The sequence below is a fragment of the Entelurus aequoreus genome, linkage group LG05, assembly GCF_033978785.1.
Source record: "Entelurus aequoreus isolate RoL-2023_Sb linkage group LG05, RoL_Eaeq_v1.1, whole genome shotgun sequence".
In the NCBI taxonomy this organism is placed as follows: domain Eukaryota; kingdom Metazoa; phylum Chordata; class Actinopteri; order Syngnathiformes; family Syngnathidae; genus Entelurus; species Entelurus aequoreus.
In genome coordinates this window covers 59,166,854-59,188,098 of record NC_084735.1, presented here as the reverse complement: position 1 = coordinate 59,188,098, position 21,245 = coordinate 59,166,854, and the positions used below count along the sequence as shown (strand labels likewise).

Below are 21,245 nucleotides of genomic sequence, written 5' to 3'. Positions count from 1 at the left end.
TCTCCATGGTAACAGCAGGTTGTACACACAAAAACCTAATTCAAATTTGGCAGTCTGCACCAGATGTTAATTGATGGAGACACTCATTTACAATACATACATGTTATCATACTCTGACCTATATTGTTTTGTTATGTTGTGTAACATGCAGCACACAAATGCAATCTGTACCATCTTTTCTGGACGATAAGAGGCTCCTCCAGTCTGATCTATAACAAAACCTACTTTCTACGTTTTAATAAATGATGCACAATTGTCATAAGATGTTACCATTTATTAGATATAAAAAACAAATTAACAACAAATGCTGCCTTACAAAGTTTCAAGACACTGCTTTGAGTCTTTTTCCTCGCATAACTTTGATGTTTTGTCTTCTTTCTCTCATCTGTTGTTTGTCCGTTTTGAAATGTCACAGAAAGCCAAAGAAAAAGCAAAAAATACACTACCGTTCAAAAGTTTGGGGTCACCCAAACAATTTTGTGGAATAGCCTTCATTTCTAAGAACAAGAATACCGGTAGACTGTCGAGTTTCAGATGAAAGTTCTCTTTTTCTGGCCATTTTGAGCGTTTAATTGACCCCACAAATGTGATGCTCCAGAAACTCAATCTGCTCAAAGGAAGGTCAGTTTTGTAGCTTCTGTAACGAGCTAAACTGTTTTCAGATGTGTGAAGATGATTGCACAAGTGTTTTCTAATCATCAATTAGCCTTCTGAGCCAATGAGCAAACACATTGTACCATTAGAACACTGGAATGATAGTTGCTGGAAATGGGCCTCTATACACCTATGTAGATATTGCACCAAAAACCAGACATTTGCAGCTAGAATAGTCATTTACCACATTAGCAATGTATAGAGTGTATTTCTTTAAAGTTAAGACTAGTTTAAAGTTATCTTCATTGAAAAGTACAGTGCTTTTCCTTCAAAAATAAGGACATTTCAATGTGACCCCAAACTTTTGAACGGTAGTGTATGTCCACACATATTATGTTATATATCATATACAGTATATTATGTTTGTCTCTCGCTCAGCCTGCAAAAGATTGATTTCAATGTGAAAAATGTTTTTAGTCATTCAGCTTCATAATTTCCAATGTATTTTAATTGTATTGTTTCGTAAACATTTATTCCAGCATGATGTTTAAATATAATTACCTATACATATTTTCTGACATCATCTTCATGTCTTCTTGTCTTTCTGCAGTTTGTGGTTATTCCCACACGGAGAGCAACAGCTGTGGCCTTTCAGAGCTTCACTTCTCACCTCCTGGGTGATGCAGGAAGTGGGTACCTGATTGGTCTGGTACGACTTTCACTAAATGATACACAAATATACATTAATGAAAATGTTCCGTTGCATTGTTTGTGTTTGAGCAGTCAGGAGATATAATCCCAATCAAGAACCATGAAGTGTAAAGTTGACTAAATGAGATCATTCAATCCTCCAAAAAGCAAAGTGAATTGTTACAAATAACAGAAGTCATTCTGAAATATAAATCAGGAATATGATTTGATCAAACATTGTGAAGGGTGTACAGTAGGTATCTGTTATGATAAAATAATATTTGATAAGTGAAGGAGAAGCAAAAAAGGAAGACATTAATATTAAAACATCTTAAAGCGCGAGCATTATATTTGAGGAAAAAAAACCCACCAAAGCTGAAAAAAGAATCAAAGCAAAACATTTATTGGGTTGTTTCTGCACGTCGCAAAAATGTAATATTTGTTGCACACAATTACAACTTCAGTACTGCCAAATAATACTGGAAGCAAATACTGCTCCATGTGCGTCATTGCTCACTACCTGTTTTCCTCCGGTGAGGTTTCACATGCAAGTGCAATGCAGTCGTCATGACGTCCACCCTGCATCTCAAACTAACCCATGCAGACCGCAATAAGCTGACTGGACGTTTTGGGATTTTACACTTGTGCTCCAAAGACGTGCTTTTGTTAACAACGCAACTCATGTAAACAATGTACTCATTTAAAGTAAATGACTACATTAGTGTATATGAGTATGTGAGTGTAAAAGTTTAAGAATTCATGTGTGTATAAATATAAGAGTACATCAGTATATAAGTCTTTGCATGTATAGGAGTAGGAGTATATGAGTATATAAGTCTGAGTATAGGAGTGTATACGTGTAGGAGTATGTGATTAAGTCTATGAGTGTCATCTATGAGTGTCTATCAGTGTACAAGTGTAGGAGCTATTTATATAATTATATAAGTCTATGAGTATACCGGTATCAGTGTATTATTGTAGGATCTATGCGTGTGTATGAATATGAGTGTACATGAGTGTATAAGTGTAGGACTAAATGAGTATATAAGTCTATGAGTATATGAATGTATAAGTGTCGGATTATCTGAGTATATACTGTAAGGGTATGAGTGTATAAGTATATTAGTATATAAATCCGAGTATATGAGTGTATAAGTATATTAGTATATAAGTCTGAGTATATGAGTGTAGGCGTATATGAGTATATACTGGGAGTCTATGAGTATATGAATGTTTAAGTGTCAGATTATATGAGTATATACTGTAAGGGTATGAGTGTATAAGTATATTAGTATATAAATCTGAGTATATGAGTGTATAAGTGTAGGACTAAATGAGTATATAAGTCTATGAGTATATGAATGTATAAGTGTCGGATTATATGAGTATATACTGTAAGGGTATGAGTGTATAAGTATATAAGTCTGAGTATATGAGTGTATAAGTGTAGGACTAAATGAGTATATAAGTCTATGAGTATATGAATGTATAAGTGTCGGATTATATGAGTATATACTGTAAGGGAATAAGTGTGTAAGTATATTAGTATATAAATCTGAGTGTATAAGTGTAGGTATGTATGAGTATATAAGTCTATGAGTACATAAGTGAATATGTTGTGAGGCTACGAATGTATAAGTGTAGGAGTATACAGTGATGGGCAGTAGCAAGCTACATGTAGCAAAGCTACATAGTTTAACAATATTTCCCAGTTGCTTGGCGGTATCTTAGCACATTTTTGAACACGTAGCTATTCCAGTAGCTTAGCTATTTTGAGACCCGTGTAGTGAAGTAGCTTACATCAAAGCTATGAAGAGAGAAAATGGACTGCAAATCAAGGCCAAAAAAAAATACATAGAAAATACAATGACCTGAATGAATGAGAACATCCACACATAGGGAGAACATCCATGATGATTGGTTGGTGTTCATATGATGAGTCACAATTGGTTAAGGTTAGGGCGAAATGGGCCAATCAGAGGCAGGATAAGGCGGGTCATCAAAGACAGGAAAAAGTACCAACGATTGTCACACACACACTAGGTGTGGTGAAATTTGTCCTCTGCATTTGACCCATCCCTTTTGATCACCCCCTGGGAGGTGAGGGGAGCAGTGGGCAGCAGTGGGCAGCAGCGGTGCCGCGCCCGGGAATCATTTTTGGTGATTTAACCCCCAATTCCAACCCTTGATGCTGAGTGCCAAGCAGGGAGGTAAGCAAAATCACGTCAAATGACGACAAGGTAGTCGGAGACAGAGGGACACTTCAAGCTCCATCCATCCATCCATTTTTTACTGCTTGTCCTTCTCTGAAAACTAAAAAAAAAAAACCACATACTTAAAAATGGATTCTCCAATGCAGACTAGATTGTTCCTTTAGCGATGGAGACGACGTCCAAGAAACCCACTATAATGCGTGTCCTTGGCCATATTGGGTCAAATGTATGTGATTAGTGAACATAATGGTCATAACCTTAGTTTTTAGTTGTTTACTCTGTGGACCAAAATCATAAGTGCTCTCTTCATCTAAGTCGTCCAACACAAATTTAGAAACACTCATTAAGGTGATTTGAGTTCATGAAAAGTTTTACTGCACATACCCATTACCAACTGTTCCCATTACCAACTGTTCCCAAACAACATACAAGTCATTGTTTTTTTAATTTACTCTTGGCTTGTGGTCTAAAAACTTGTGGGCCGCAGGCCAATTTTGGCCCTGGAGATGATATTTTGCGGCCCCCACTATAATATGAAAGTCTCATTTTAGTGCGGCCCGTGAGTTTTATATAAATGGCACTTAACAGGAGCTGCGCAAACCTACCAATCACGGTGGGTATAGCTCTTCCAAGCAGAGAAACATTTCTCAATGAGTGAAAGTTACAGCAGCGTTGGAATGAAAAGTTTTTTTCCGTGCCTGGCCGGCTGCCTTGTTTCTATTGGGCACATGCAAACATTCGTCTTAGCACACTGCATTCACAACACTTCCAAAAAAAAGTTTTTGAAGTTGCTACCCAGCGGGACATTACACATATACGTTGTGGAATATTGTGGTAAATCCCATAAAGCATCGAAGACAAGAGCGGTGAGTGCGACAAGTCTTTTATTGTCCACACTGTCAATGATTCAAAAAACTAAAAATACGGTGCCAATACAACAAAAAGGCACCGAGAGAAAAGGCTCGGGCACCAAAACATGATGAGCAGGCAAACAGGCGGGCTTCCGAGAAGGGCAGGAAGGCGCAGGACGGGAATGGTGTTTACCAAGCCGGGGACGTGAAGCGTAGTGTATGTCATGCAGCGTCAAACAATAACGAGCAATAAAACAAACAATTGAAGGGAATAAATAGGAAGGGTTGATTCAGCTTTGGCAGAAATACAAAAACATAAGCAGTCACTACATTAGGGACAACAGGAAAAAACTGAATTAAATTGACCTAAACCTATGTCACAGCGGGTGTGACACGTATATCTCTTTCACAAAATAAATCAAAGTGATGCGTACGTGGCGGGATAAAAGAAAAGTACGGAACTCAAATGTAACCTAATGTAGTCTGCAGTCACATAGTGTTCGTCGGCAATAACAGTCCCCAATAATCAGGATCAGGGGTGTCAAACTCATTTTATCTCAGGGGCCGCTTGGAGGAAAATCTGTGCACACGCGGGCCAGACTATTAAAATCATGGCATTACAACTACAAAATAAAGACAACTTCAGATTGTTTTCTTTGTCTTACGTTGGCCAAAAATAGAACAAACACATTCTGAAAATATTACAATAAAAATACAGAAAAAAATACCGGCGGCGGTAAAGTTTAGATCCATGAAGGAAAGAAGAAAGTGAATGAGTGTTTATAACTGAATACATTTACATATGCATACAAATGTGTTTTCTTTTGTATTATTTTTTTAATAAATTAAGAAACATTTATGACAACCTTTTTCCACAACACAATATAGAATGTGAGATATAACAGGATAATGCATACATTTATCGTTGGTTTTCAAAACGGTTACAAAAAAGTGGGACCCCAAAAATTTACTGTGGGACCCCATTTTTATGACTTGATGGGGCCCCTGGGACCGCATTTTGAAAAAACCTAGCGCCAACACTGATGGAGTATTGGTGCGTGCAAAGCAGCAGCAGGCGGCTGTGGCCTGCGGGCCGGTTCTAATACTAATCAAATATCATCCCAGGGGCCATAGATCATTCATTGACTTAGACACATAGGAATTATAGGGCTAAACCGTTATTTGTGAGTCATTATTTTGTATTTGCATTGTACATATACAGTACATACATTTATATTTGATTTCTTTTTTTTTGTTTGTTTCCATGACTACGTTTACAACAACAACAACAACAACAACAGCATGGTCTGATTTACGCTTCTTTTTCCAGTAACAGCTCGGCAGTCGCCGTTTTGCACTCGTTATCCCAGTACTTTGTACCATCTACAAATGCCATGGTGTTCATGTCATCATGAAAGACATGAACAGGGCAAAAACAAAGGAGACTGCTACCGCTATGCTGCTGAAAAGGAAAAAGAAGCGAAAATGACGCATATTGCGGAAATGACGTTCTCCGTGCATCGAGACCAGGGGTCCCCAAACTACGGCCCGCGGGCCAGATCCGGCCCCCCAGCATCCAAAATCCGGCCCACGGGAAGTCCCAAGTTAAAAAAAAAAAAAGTTTTTATTTTTTATTTTTTAAAATTATTTTTATTTATTTATTTATTTTTATTTTTATCTTTCATTTCTAATCCATTTTCTACCGCTTGTTACTCTCGGTGTCTCCTAGCCGCTCAGGCAAATCATATTGTCTAAAAATTAATTTTCCCATCGATACTCGCTGGAATATAAAGACAATGTATATATGTGTATGTATATATATATATATATATATATATATATATATATATATATATATATATATATATATATATATATATATATATATATATATATATATATATATATATATATATATATATATATGTACAGCCCGGCCAAATTTTTTTAACCCAATGCGGCCCCCGATTCAAAAAGTTTGGGGACCCCTGATCGAGACGTTCTCCGTGCTTCGGCTAAAAAACGACAGTGACACCAAGTGGAATTAAAAAATATTCCACATCCCCAAACATCTATTTTCTTATTAATTCGTAATCAATTTGTTTATTTATGCTTTCATCTTATTTTGTGTTAAAAAAATTAAAATAAAGATATAAATGCTTATATATTCAATTCAATCTTAAAATGGTGGAAACTCACCATGAGGGGTTCTGGGAGTTAACCCCCACAATAATGGAGGCAACACTGTAATAATATAAGTGTAAAACTATATGAGTACATAAATGTATAAGTGTAACAATACAGTACTTGAATTGTATACAGTATATGACTTTATTTGACGTATGAATGATGACACATATTCACAGTATTATCTTATAATATGTTATTCTAATTTATTATGTGTTATTATCTTATGTTATTATCTCGTTATGTGTTATTAATGTGCTTAAACATAGAAAAGGATGTTTCTTGTTACATGTGCAGTTAATATTAGTGGATAATGAAAGCTGCACTTCTGTGTGCACGTCTTTTTGTTTGTACACCTAATTCTTTCTTTCTTATCTGAAGATCTCCGACAGCCTTCGTGAGAGCTACGCTACGTCGGCACTGTGGCGCTTTCTCAGTCTGGGCTATGCCCTCATGCTGTGTCCCTTCATCATCGTTCTGGGCGGAATGTTCTTCTTGGCCACCGCACTCTTCTTCCTGGACGACAGAGAGAAGGCTCAGAATCAGTATGTGACATTTTAAATGTAATCAAAATATTAACACATGAATGTGATGCCACATATTTTATCATTCTTACATCTGAATTTTAATACTTAATACAGTTATACTAATACTGTATTAACACTAATCCCTCTGTTGAAGTAGTGTAGGCTAAATGTTTTCCAGGAAAATGGAGAGAGATTTTTTTTTTTTAGGTCTGCATAGTACAGGGGTGGGCAATTAATTTTTACCGGGGGCCGCATGAGCAACCCGAGCACTGCTGGAGGGCCACATCGACAAAATTTCAATTAAATTTTGCTCAATATTATTTTTGATGTATACCGTAAGATAAATAATAATAATTAATAATAATAGTAATACTTCAACATAGTGTGTGTAACAGCATTCCATGACTAATATAAATAAATTAACATTAAAAATAAATGACAGTAAAATAAGCACACATATGACTGAGGAGTCATAGTGTAACTTTGTGTGGTGTTTGAGTTATCCGACTTTTTGTGTGGCCGTAAACGCACCAGTGGTTTAGTGCTATGCGTGTTGGTGACAGATGACAAGTTGGTTTTGGCCTGGTTTGTACGGCAAAAAATGACTAGTTTTTCGAGATAGAATTGTTTTACTCATGTTTTTGGTGTGGTTATGTCCGAATATAAACAGTTTTACTCAATAAAGTGATCGATATAATTCCTGTCCTCGAAGCATCTCGATAGACGTTACAATAATTGAACGGCGTTCAATTGAACGGTGTTGACGAACACACTTAGGGCCGCTTCTTGTCACTGTCACTCAAAGTTGCATTGCAAAATTACATAGAATAAATATGTTTATTTTGTTTAGAATTCAGATGGGATTTGATTTGGTGCGCGGCATATATTTGCTGCGCGCAGCAGACGCTTGAGCAGTGCGCAATTGCGCAGGCACGCACCTTAGAGGGAACGTTGCTTTGCAGTCCATGTCTTGTTGGAAACACGCCATTCGTCATCAACTTTTCTCTTTTTAGCGTCTCGGGTGTAAACCGTGCATCACTTGTCGCTGCATGTGCACCTTCACTCGCAGGTTACACACGGACACACGCCCATAAATAATACTTTTCAAAATAAAAGCAGCACAGTTGTATTGCGCGCAGGACATAGATGTTTTTTCAACTTTTTTTTGTAATTCACTCACAATCACGCACACGCATACGTCCACACGGAAGTAATACAAATAACGATTTTCAAAACAAAAGCAGCACCGTTGTATTGCACACTCGACATAGATACTTTTTTAAATGTATTTTGTAATTTATAATTGGCCTCACGCGGGCCGGACAGGGACGCACAAAGGGCCGGATGCGGCCCGCGGGCCGCAGAATGCCCAGGTCTGGCATAGTAGGATACCTGATGTCATTTTCGAAATTAACATAATTGGTTTACTGAATTTTTTTTTAAATTCACTATTGTGATTATACGTACTATATTAATGCGACCTTTATCACAAATAAGTCAAAAAACTGTTGGACCATCCAAGGCCACTGTACTTAATTAATATTGTTTGCATATTAAGTTAAAGTACCAATGATTGTCACACACACACTAGGGACAGCTTTAACCAAAAATCACTGAAGAAAACTTTTTGTACACATCAACAATGTTTGAGAAACAAACAATAAGGTAGGTACATGTACAAATGTGCTACAAAACACACAAATAAGCCAAAATCAAAAACACACAAATATAAAAAAAAACATGGAAAAATAAAAATATAGATTGGACTAGACAAGCGGTAGAAAATGGATGGATGGATGGATGGATAGATCTGACCAATATAAGTCTATGAGCACAAACTGATGAAGCCTACTTGGATGGGAGGCGAAACGTCTTCTAAAACAAACCAGACCATCAGAATGTGTTGTTTTGTGGGCCGTTTCATTTACGTGCCTTCACTTAGACTGTCTTTTCCCCGTTAGCCATGTTGTAGTTTTTAGCGCTTCCATATTGAGTATTGATTGATTGATATACTGATAAATATAAGTTAGAACTATATGCTACTTTGTATTAGAAATGGCAACAGCGGATGATGCATGTGCATGTACGAGCCAGTCTGCCCCACAACAAGGGGATAAAGGAAAAATAAGGAGCTTATTGACTACAATGTCAGACTACAATGGGGGACACACACTTTACCGTATATGGAGCTATCCGCTGATGTCACGCATTGGGTAAATTCCAAACAGCTCGTTTGGAGGAAATGTGAGGGAAGGCAATGTTGTTTCATAAATATCACCGCCACGCATCCATGGTTTGATTTCACAATTTTGGGACTTATGCAGATCCCAATTACATAAAAACAGGTACCAATAGGTAAAAAAAAAGTTAGTGCATAATAGGTCCCCTTTAAATGATCAAAATAGTTCACAACCAATTTACTACAGGGGTGTCAAACTCATTTTACAAATGTAGATCGTAGTCCACATAGAGAAAAATCTACTCCCAAGTGAGCCGGACTGGTAAAATCACGGCACAGTAACTTAAAAATAAAGACTACTTGTATAGCTCGGTTGGTAGAGTGGCCGTGCCAGCAACTTGAGGGTTCCAGGTTTGATCCCAGCTTACGCCATCCTAGTCACTGCCGTTGTGTCCTTGGGCAAGACACTTTACCCACCTGCTTACAGTGCCACCCACACTGGTTTAAATATAACTTAGATATTGGGTTTCACTATGTAAAGCGCTTTGAGTCACTAGAGAAAAAGCGCTATACAAATATAATTCACTTCACAGATTGTTTTCTTGTTCAAAAATAGAACAAGCACATTCTGAAATTGTACAAATCATATTGTTGTTGGAGTTTTTTTACACTTACATGTTGCGGTTAATAGTATTCTATCTTTATTTGTCATTATTTATATTTTCTGAATAAATTATGTGATAATGTTCATCAGTCAACTCATTGGTGTTGATTTGCAATCTATCAAGATAAAAAAAAAATATCAAAATCAAATTACAGTATGTTATTTATGTAGTTTGATCATTTTCCTCGACTGATGTACTAACATCATGTGGTTTATTTTGTACACATGTAGCGTCATCTACAAAGATACAAAGAATTGCTATTGCGACATCCAGTGGACACATTTAGAACAGCTATTTATTTCATTCAAAAATTTCAGGTTAATTTTTATACTTGGAAAACTCATCCCGCGAGCCGGATAAAACCTGTTCGCGGCCCTGATCCGGCCCGTGGGTGGTACGTTTTACACCCCTGATTTAGTGTGGTTGCTTCATGTATATGCAGAATATAGGGCTTGGAAACGCATTGCATTGTGGGTCTTGCTAGACTCTGAATTGCTTATTTACCAGTACGTGGCTGAATAAAAGACTCTGTGCTTTTACAAGTTCAAAACATGGTGGGAACGTGCAGCCTCATTAGCTGCCACAATTGTTGGTCATGATCTCTTCATGGGGAAAAAAGGATTTGGTGAGATTTTTCTCATTTCCAGTGTGAAAGCAAAGCCGAAGGAGGTCGGGTGATGAAGCTAATAAAGAGACGTTGAATACCCTGGAAAGCAGCCTTGATATGCTCAAACATGACCTTTAATGCCATCACCTGGTACATTTTGGTGTGTTCATTGCATTTTCAGACTGGTAACTTTAAATCAAAGCATGTTTTATTCAGTTGCACACGTAGCATTTAGTAGGATGTTAGCGTTAGCCAAGCAGCTGGCTGCGGGCGACAAACAACGTACAGTATTATGGAAAAAATCATGTCTGTTTACTTTTAGTCTTCAATAGGCACAATAATGAACGAGTATTATTTTTCGGAGAAGTAGCGCAGTGATCAAAGTATTCAAAAGTAGGGTTGGGTATCGTTTACATTTGAACGATTCCAATTCCGATTCTTTGTTTCGATTCCGATTCCTGAGGATTCTCGATTCCGATTCTTCTTGTACCATGCCGGGATCAATGTGTTTGACAGGTAGTCCCTGGAAGGTGGTATGTTTTTTGGGTTGAGAGTTTTCACCATATCCCTGCAAACATAAACAAACATGTAATGTTGCTGTTACTGTTTAGCCCAGTATCAATTAGCTTAGCTCTAACGTTATTGCTTTACTAACCTAAATGTTGGAGATTCCACCTCTGAAAAGGGATGCAGTCTTTTGACTATGTGTGCAGTAACCTTTCTGTGGCACTCTTCCGTCTGTGGTACCGACATCTTCCCCATTGCCGCTACGGTGAACGGAGTACGCTGAGCACATCGCGGAGCCTGGCTAGGAGGTTGTAAATTGTCTGTGAAAAAATATGCGGGCTAATTCATTAGCTGCCTCAACGTTGGCGCAAAACACATTATTTATTGCATATATATTGTTTTACTTACCGGATTCGGACTGCAGTGCAGTCACCGAGGTGCCAGGCTGGGCGTCGGAGGAAGAGGCAGAGGAGGGCGGTCGGCGCAGCGCGTCGAAGACGGGACACGCATTTATTTGTACTCCATGAACTCGGAGGTGCTTCATCATGTTCGACGTGCACCCTCCTAAGCACGAAACAGTCCTGTCGCACGTGTTACATTTCGCCGATATTTCATTTTTTTTAGTAAAATAAAGCCACACTTTCGACCGCCGACGACTGCTATCCATGCTTGACTGTTTCACTCGGCTACATAGGCTCGGCTATGCTAACACTTCCGGCGGTGGGCGCTTCTTCGTTGGTGTTCAGCGGCTTCTTCTTCCGGTCGGCAGACTTATTCTTTTTTTCCGGTCGGCGGACTGGGTATCGAAACTAGGAATCAAAATTTAAACTTTTGAATGATTCCGGGAGAATCGGAAAGTTAGTCCCGGTTCCAATCGATACTCGATACCCAACCCTATTCAAAAGTAATAATGGGCTTATTTTTTCAGGGAAACCTGCTTATGAAATGAAGCTGGGCACCCTTACTCCATCTCCAACACATAAGAGGTGAAAGCCGTAGATTATGGGCGATTTGAATGGAGGACAACGAGCCTTAACAGACTGCATTTTGAAATTCTTCATCGGTATAAAAACTGATTCTGTTGACGAAATATAGACAAGTTTGGCTACGACAAATCTTTTGTCCAATGGCCGTACTCAAATGGATCAATTCCACCAATTTAGCTTATTTTTTCGAGGCAGCGAGAGTACAGTTTGTCTCGTGCGGTCCCTTGATTTTTTTATTTTGTACGATCCATTTTGCTCTCTTTTACATTACCGCCGGTACAGTTCAGCCATGTAAACAAAACCTACTACGTCCAGAAAAAAGGGCTACAATGCATTGCGAAATCACATGCCCTTAAGAGCCCTAAATGCTGATTATTTCAACATACAATACTGGGAGGAGGAGATGCAAATATAATCATTAAGCGCTCGCAATGTGATTTATCATATCTGCTTCCAGCCGCTGTTTTGCATCTATATTTAACATGGTTGGAAGGTACATGCACATTGGCATGCTTACACACAAATGGCTGCGCCGCAGTCAGAAGGAGACAGTCGCTGCAATGACACACAATAGAGAGAAATTCCTTTGTGTTCGTGAACATATTTAAATGTACCATTTCTATCCAGCAATTACATTTTAGAGCTGCTTGGTAATTTAGGGGCTGATTTAGAGCAAACATGCCATCAGTGTTTTTCATACGGTGTTCATCTTTTCGTCTTCTCTCACCACCAATGTTAGTATAGATGTCTCGTAGACTGCATACACGGCATACTAAAAACTGGCTTCTGGAGAAGTTTCCAATAGACTAGAAAAGATGGTAGGAATTATAGTTATGTGCTGCATTTTACACAACATAACAAAACAACACGGGTTGGAGCAAGATGTCATGAATGTGTCATGATCCGTTGCCCGGATCATGTTTTGTTTAGTTATGGACTACCTTAGTTCGGTTTCAGCACCCCTGGGTTTGTGTGTTCTTGGTTGCCATGGGTGCTGATTATTTTCACCTGCCTCTGATTAGTGTTCGGGACGCTCACCTGCTCCCGGGCACTAATCAGAGAGCTATTTATTCCTGGTTTTTGCCACACTCAGGCTGGCTATCTTGTTTTCTCAATGCAACAAGTTACGTGTGTTTTCCGTTTGATTCCTGAGCTAAGCTTTGCCATTGGTTTCTTGTTTTCCATGCTAAGCTTTTCCTTTAGCTTACCATAGCTTCTTGTGCTATCGGCACCCTTCCTATATGTTTGTATTCCTGCCTGACTGATTTATGGATAATAAATCATTATCTTACCTGCACACTGCCTCTGGAGTTCCGTCTGCATCCTGGGACAACGATCCGCACATTAACATGCGACCCCGCCGTGACAGAATGTGCAGTAAATAAGTGTCTCCATGGTGACAGCATGGTGACAAAATTCTCATTAAATATCTGTCTGCACCACTTTTGTAGTTTTGATTAATTGTACTTTCAGTCTTAGTAAATCACCCGTAACACGTCTAATAGTACACAGAATGTTATATTTGTACACACTTTAGTACAGGGGTGTCAAACTAATTTTAGCTCAGGGGGCGCATGGAGGAAAACCTGTGCACACGCGGGCCGGACTATTAAAATCATGGCATTAAAACTACAAAAATAAAGACTTCAGATTGTTTTCTTTGTCTTACTTTGGCCAAAAATAGAACAAACATATTCTGAAAATATTACAATAAAAATTCAGAAAAAAATACCGGCGGCGGTAAAGTTTAGATCCATGAAGGAAAGAAGAAAGTGAATGAATGTTTGTAACTGATACATTTACATATGCATACAAATTTGTTATTTTTTTAATGAACTAAGTAACGTTTACGACAACCTTTTTCCAAAACACAATATAGAATAACAGGATAATGCATACATTTATCATTTGTTTTCAAAACGGCTACAAAAAAGTGGGTTCCCAAAAATTTACTGTGGGACCCCATTTTTATGACTTGATGGGGTCCATGGAACCCCATTTTGAAAAATCCTAGTGCCAACACTGATGGAGTATTGGTGCGTGCAAAACAGCAGCAGGCGGCTGTGGCCTGCGGGCCGATTCTAATACTAATCAAATATCATCTGATTTAGTATTTTTATTTTGGAGTCTTGGTAGATCAGACCTTAAAAGTACATGGTGACATGTTTTATATAAATGTTATATATGTAGTGAAGGTTACCAATGAAATTTGAGTACCAGTTAAAAAGTGTTTAAAAAATGCAGAAAAGGAATATGGGAGCCATTGTGTTTCAAGTAGTATTTGTTGGTAGTACATGTTTAATGCAGTATTTGTTTGAAACAGTAATTGTTTGATACAGTACATGTTCAATGTAGTACTTGTTTAATGCAGTATTTGTTTGATACAGTGCTTGTTTAGTGTAGTTCTTGTTTGTGTAAGGGACACGTTTCCACACAAAGTCAGCATGTATGTTACCTAAAAAGTGTTGACTTTGCTATTTCTAGCCATCATTTTGTTAGTGTTCTTATTTTTGGTACTCGCTGCCAGCGTTTGTGTTCCTCGCTGTTTTTCCAACAGCGCTTGTGAAGAACACAGAGGGCGTGGTGTGTGTTGCCTTAAAAGGTCAAACAACACATCGTCCACTTTTAAAACATGACTTCTCTTTTCTCTCTGCCTATTCTGTCCCACTTTTGATCACGTCCACAAACTCCCCTGCTGCCAGCGCTCAGAAATGACTTCCTTCCTGTTCAAGATGAGGACATTTTTAGACAGGATGGCAGTCTGATGTCTGACATCTAAAGTCGCTCGTTTGGTCGTGGACGCTGCGAGTTCCCACGTCCAAAAACACTTTGAGACAGATTACCTTTTGTTTTTACGGCTCAAAAAGGAAGAATACATTTAATGAAATAAAAGGGTTTTGTGCATAACATCTTCACTTTGAAATACTACTATCCATGGTGATATTGTATTTATTTATAATTAATGGTGTAGGTTCATGCCTACTATGATAAGTTTAGGTGTGCTTTGTGTGGCCTCAAAACAAGTCGGTTTTCTATTTACAGCTGTTGGGATCAATTACTACAATAATACACAATAGTATTGCAGTGTTAAGGCAACAGTACATAAAACATAGTGCACTTACGTGCAATAAAATACAGACTGTAAGTTCACTTTAAATAGGAAATATATGAAAGTGTCATTTCACTTAAATACAACATGCAGTGAGAAAGAGCAAGTGGGTAATAACAAGTGGTAATTAATATGTATAAAATTGTGTGTACTATTCATGAATGTGTTGCAGGTGATCTACTAAGATTGTGTGTTCAAATACTAACAAATACAAAAGTGGTGCTTATATTTAATTGAGCATTTTCTGTGTGCTACCTGCTGTCACCATGGAGACACTCATTTACCGCACAAGCATGATGTCACGCTCCAACCTGTGTTTTTTTTTTATGTTCATGATATTAAATATACATAATTATTAATAAGATATATCTCCTATGAAAAAACAATTACCGTATTTTCCGGACTATAAGCCGCACCCACTAAATTTTAAAAGGAAAAAATATGTTTTCGTAGATTAGCCGCACCAGACTATAAACCGCAAATGTACATTGTGAAATGAGATATTTACATTGAAAGATTTTTTTAAATGTTTATTTACATACCTTGATTGTTTCTAAACCTGTAACACGGCAGTAAACCGAAAAGTAATTGATATCTTTATTCATCCTTTAAGAGATGAATAACATTTTGTCTTTTTAAAATAAAGTTCAATTTATTCATCAGGATTATTATTCCTTGTACTTTGTAAACACTTTGAGTTTCAATAATTTCTTAAAGTAGATAATTTTACTACATTGTTTGATTTCTTTGCTCAATCCATTCCACAATTTAGTCGTTAGCGAAGAAAAATCCATAGGTTAGACGCACCTTTTTATAAGCCACAGGGTTCAAAGCTTGTAAAAAAAAAAGTAGCAGCTTACAGTCTTATAGTTAAAATACGGTAAATTTAAAAAACGCCAGCAGACACCAAAGCAAAGTCAAATGATTAATTTGCTGGCTCCAAATCAGCCCTTAGGTCATCGGGCAACTCAAAAATGGAGTTGCTTTATAGAAGATGTGTCCAATATTTTTATTTCTGACAGTCAAAATATGCTGACATGTGCACACTTACAGATATTCTCTCTCCATTGTCTATAATTGCAGCAATTTGTGCGTAACTTTGGAAGTGTGCACGTACCTTCTAAACATGCTGAATATAGGCACAAAAACAGCATCCGCAAACAGTTTGTCTTGATAAATCACATTGCGAGTGCTAAATGATTATATTTGCATCTTCTCCTCCCAGTATTGTGTGTTGATATAATCAGCATATATTGTGCATATACAGTGCATCCGGAAAGTATTCACAGCCTTTCACTTTTTCCACATTTTCTTATATTACAATCTTATTCCAAAATGGAATACATTCATTTTTGTCCTCAAAATTCTACACACAATACCCCATAATGATAATGTGAAAAGTTTAGTTTTTTTTTTTTTTTTTTTGCAAATTTAGATATATATATAAAAAAAAAACAATCACATGTAGATAAGTATTCACTGGCTTTGCCCAATTCTTTGTTGATGCACCTTTAGCAACAATTACAGCCTTAAGTATTTTTGAATACGATGCCACAAGCTTGGCACACCTATCTTCACGCAGTTTCGCCCATTCCTCTTTGCAGCACCTCTCAAGCTCCATCAGATTGGATGGGAAGCATTAGTTTTCATCCAGGATGTCCATGTACTTTGCTGCATTCATCTTAGTCGAGTCAGCCAAGAACCCGATGGTCGCTCTGTCAGAGCTACTGCATATACTCTGTGGAGAGTGGAGAAACTTCCAGAAAAACAACCAATTCTGCAGTAATCCATCAATCAGGCCTGTGTGATATAGTGGCCAGACAGAAGCCATTTCTTAGTATGTACAGTATATTTATGTAAGTTTGCCAATATGCACCTGAAAGACTCTCAGACCTTGAGAAACAAAATTTGCTGCTCTGATGAGACAAAGATGGAACTCTTTAGAGAAAACCAGGCACCGCTCATCACCAGGCCAGTACCATCCCTACAGTGAAGCATGGTGGTGGCAGCATCATACTGTGGGGATGTTTTTAGCGACAGGAACTGGGAGACCAGTCAGGATAGAGGGAAAGATGAATGCAGCATTGTACAGAGACACACTGGAGCAAAACCAACACGTTCCATCCACCCTGATGGAGCTTGAGAGGTGCTACAAAGACGAATCGGTGAAACTGCCCAAAGATAGGTGTGCCAAGCTTGTGGCATCGTATTAAAAAAGATTTGAGGCTGTAATTGTCACAAAAGGTGGATCAACAAAGTATTGAGCAAAGGTTGTGAATACTTATGTAAATGTGAGGTTTTTTTTCTTTCTTTCTTAATTGTGATAAATTTGCTAAATAAAAAAATAAAAACATTTTGAATTGTCATCATGGGGTTTGTCTGTAGAATGTTGAGGCCAAAATGAAGTATTCGATTTTGGAATAAGGCTGTAACATAACAAAATGTGGAAAAAGTAAAGCGCTGTGAATACTTTCCGGATGCACTGTACATGAAGACAAACACACTAAATGGATTGTGACATATTTAGATCATTTAACACAATCCTCTGCACTTGAACTTAGTAGATCAATATTGTGTGCTAAAAAGTATGCATGTATTTTGATGCTGTACGTGCAATTATTTAGTAGCTCAGATTATTTGTATTTTTTCTATTTGTTGATTAATTTACTTACAAATATTTAGTATTATTCTATTTATATTTATATTTATATATACTCATATTTCTATAATTACTGTTTGTCATGACACATTAGCAGAACTTTGTGAAGTACTGTAAAATCAATAAAAATGTAATGTATTACATGTATCACCAATGGTAATGATATTAATGATATACTAAACTGTGGTACTGATAACTGCAGAGAAAGAATAATCAGTATTCATAAAATAATAGTTACCTGCTGGCAAATTTAATTAATACACCAGCTCAACTATGTTATGCTCAGCGCACATGCAGAACTCCTTGTGTGTGTGTGTGTGTGTGTGTAGTGTATATATATATATATATATATATATATATATATATATATATATATATATATATATATATATATATATATATATATATATATATATATATATATATATATATATATATATATATATATATATATATATATATATATATATATATGTATGTATGTATGTATGTATGTATGTATGTATATATATATATATATATATATATATATATATATATATATATATATATGTATATATATATATATATATATATATATATATATATATATATATATATATATATATATATATATATATATATATATATATATATATATATGTATATGTATATGTATATGTATATATATATATACTGTATATATTTCATGAAGGAAACTTGAAGAGCAGTTGTTACATAACAATGTCCCTCAGGGTGCAAGAAAGCTGACGTAATCTCCAACGTTGTACGACAAGACTTGATATTTATAGATTACATTCACGCTTAAAGCCTCCAATAAATAAATTCCTCCTGACGTTATGCAGCGTTTTCCTCTGTTGAGTATGTGGGGACATATCTATTTTTAAAGCAGTGGATTGGAACACGTTTGTTCACTGCAGCGCGTCTATTTCCAGCTTCTCGGAGGTTGTTGGGTTTTTTTCAACTTGCTGACTTTTTGGGATTCACTTTCCAAGAATGGTTCAGGATTATTCCCAATACATCCTATCTATATTCATGCAGGGACAGTATTACATGAAAACGTTAAAGTCACACAGACATCAAAAAGTTATTCTTTGGCCTAGAAAAATGTAATCTTCATTTCATGTGGCCCTGAATCCTTGTTGCTAGGCAGAATTTGTGGTGCCCCGAAGAGCAATACAGTACTTGTATGTACCTACAACGGCAAACGAGGACACACTCACCTGCACAGACAGATGCAGGAACAGGAAGTCCAACAGATGAATGTTTAGGGTCTGATCTACTAAGTACTAAATATAAGTATAAAAAGTATAAAATTGTGCATACTATTAGTGGGTGTGTTGTAGGTGATCGACTAAGACATTGGGCCTGAAGGTTTGCATGTACTAACTTAGACAAACTTTAATGATCCACAAGGGAAATTGTTCCACACAGTAGCTCAGTTACAAAGGATGAAAAGAGGGCGAAAAAAAAAGGTATGAAGTAGACTAAAAATGCACCATAGTAGCAATATAAAATATAACATATATGTAATATTTACATATATAGTACATAGTAGCAATATAAAATATAACATATATGTAATATTTACATATTATATTTCCAGTATATATTACATACTGATATATTATATTATTATATTATATTATTATATAATACATACAATATATAACAAAACACACGCAAAGCTGATCTACAAAGTGTGTGCAAAATGGATTGTGTCTGTAAAGTGAGCAGAATAAGGTGTGCAATCCATTTTGCGTTTCAGTCGCCATTAATATGCAAAATGTATGCTGATCATCAAAACGGCCACAATACTGGGAGGAGAAAATGCAAATATATTAAACAGCACACACAGTGCGATTTATCAACACTCATCACCATTTTGGGAGCAATATTTTGCATTTTAATTACTTAATAAAAAATATTCGACATGTCTTCTATTCTACAATTTATTTTTATAATTGCATAGGTGCTGGATGACTTATGGGTCTTCTGGCGTTTTTTTTTTTTATGTTTGTTTTTTTTTTATTTATAAAAGCAATTACTATAATATATCTCCTACATGAAAAGACATCTTTCAATGTGCATTTTCTTGCATTTGAGGCATTCCAGGCGCACAAATGCGCTGGTGATGCGTACCACAGCCTCACGCACAGAATTAAGTGTCAATGTGCATATGTTTCTGTTGATTCAGAAAAGGTGTTACAGATGTGTGCTGCTGGTTCAACACTTTGCACATGAATGTGCAGAAAACGATCGTCTCTACGGTAAAATTCCCGCATACACGCAAAATCCTCATTTAAATAAGGCGGCCTGCACCACTTTACAAGTGCACACGCAGTCCCAGTCGTTCACATGCAACACGCTCCACTCAGGGTACACGCTATTTTATTTTTTGCACACGCTGTTTAGTACCTGGTATTTGAATCTGAGTAAATCAGGCCTTTTGTGTACAATTGGTGACAAGTACAAAAGTGATGCATAAGTCATATTTAAACGAGGATTGTGTATGTACTACCTAGGGTCGTCACGTCGTGTCATTGCTGGTTTTACGAGCAGAGGAGCATGTTCGGCAGCGCACAATCACAGAATACTTACAAGCAGACACAGTGTGTAGACAGAAAAGGGAGAATGGACACATTTTGGCTTAAAAACTGACAGTAAAGGTGAAGTTATAACACTGAAACGCCCTCAGGAAGAGGTGCTTTAAGACATGGCTAGCTAGCTAGCGGCTAACGTCCATCCGCCGTCAGCAGTGTTTTAGCTACTTCTAAATCACTAATAATCACTGTGGTGCTGAATTTCCCCCAGGGTTCAATAAAGTACTTTCTATTCTATTCTTTCTATTCTAATACTCGCTTTCATGGCGACAAATAAAGTAAGTTTCTTACAAGTATCATCCCTGCAGGATGAGGAATAGCTAAACATGCTTCACTACACACCGTAGCTCACCGACATCAAAATGTAAACAAACGTCATTGGTGGATCTACACCTGACATCCACTGTAATGATACGAAGTACAATAGCGTATCTAGTCGATGCTACTATGATAATGTCGATATTTTTTGGCATCACAACATCTTCTTTCATTTTTTTTAAAATTCATATTATGTTTATAAACTCAGGAAATATGTCCCTGGACACATGGGGACTTTGAATATGACAAATATATGATCCTGTAACTACCTGGTATCGGATTGATACCCAAATTTGTGGTATCATCCAAAACTAATGTAAAGTCATACTTGCCAACCTTGAGACCTCCGATTTCGGGAGGTGGGGGGCGTGGTCGGGGGTGGGGCGGGGGGCGTGGTTGGGGGCGTAGTTAAGAGGGGAGGAGTATATTTACAGCTAGAATTCACCAAGTATTTCATATATATATATATATATATATATATATATATATATATATATATATATATATATATATATATATATATATATATATCTGTGTTTAGATAATTGAT

At 37.0% G+C, this 21,245-nt stretch overlaps 1 protein-coding gene and 1 long non-coding RNA gene across 3 annotated transcripts in view; one reads left to right on the top strand and one right to left on the bottom strand.

The window, feature by feature from the left end:
• The window catches only part of spns2 (SPNS lysolipid transporter 2, sphingosine-1-phosphate), a 130,208-nt gene that overhangs the window by 96,909 nt on the left and 12,054 nt on the right, over positions 1 to 21,245 (top strand). The window contains exons 10-11 of the mRNA XM_062048477.1: positions 1,205 to 1,303; positions 6,917 to 7,080. Of these exons, the coding sequence (XP_061904461.1) occupies positions 1,205 to 1,303; positions 6,917 to 7,080 (263 nt within the window). The remainder of the gene's footprint in view (positions 1 to 1,204; positions 1,304 to 6,916; positions 7,081 to 21,245) is intronic.
• The window catches only part of LOC133650813 (uncharacterized), a 43,209-nt gene continuing 28,726 nt past the window's right edge, over positions 6,763 to 21,245 (bottom strand). For both annotated transcript variants that reach the window (XR_009826304.1, XR_009826305.1), the window contains exon 3: positions 6,763 to 7,051. This is a non-coding gene — a long non-coding RNA (uncharacterized LOC133650813). The remainder of the gene's footprint in view (positions 7,052 to 21,245) is intronic.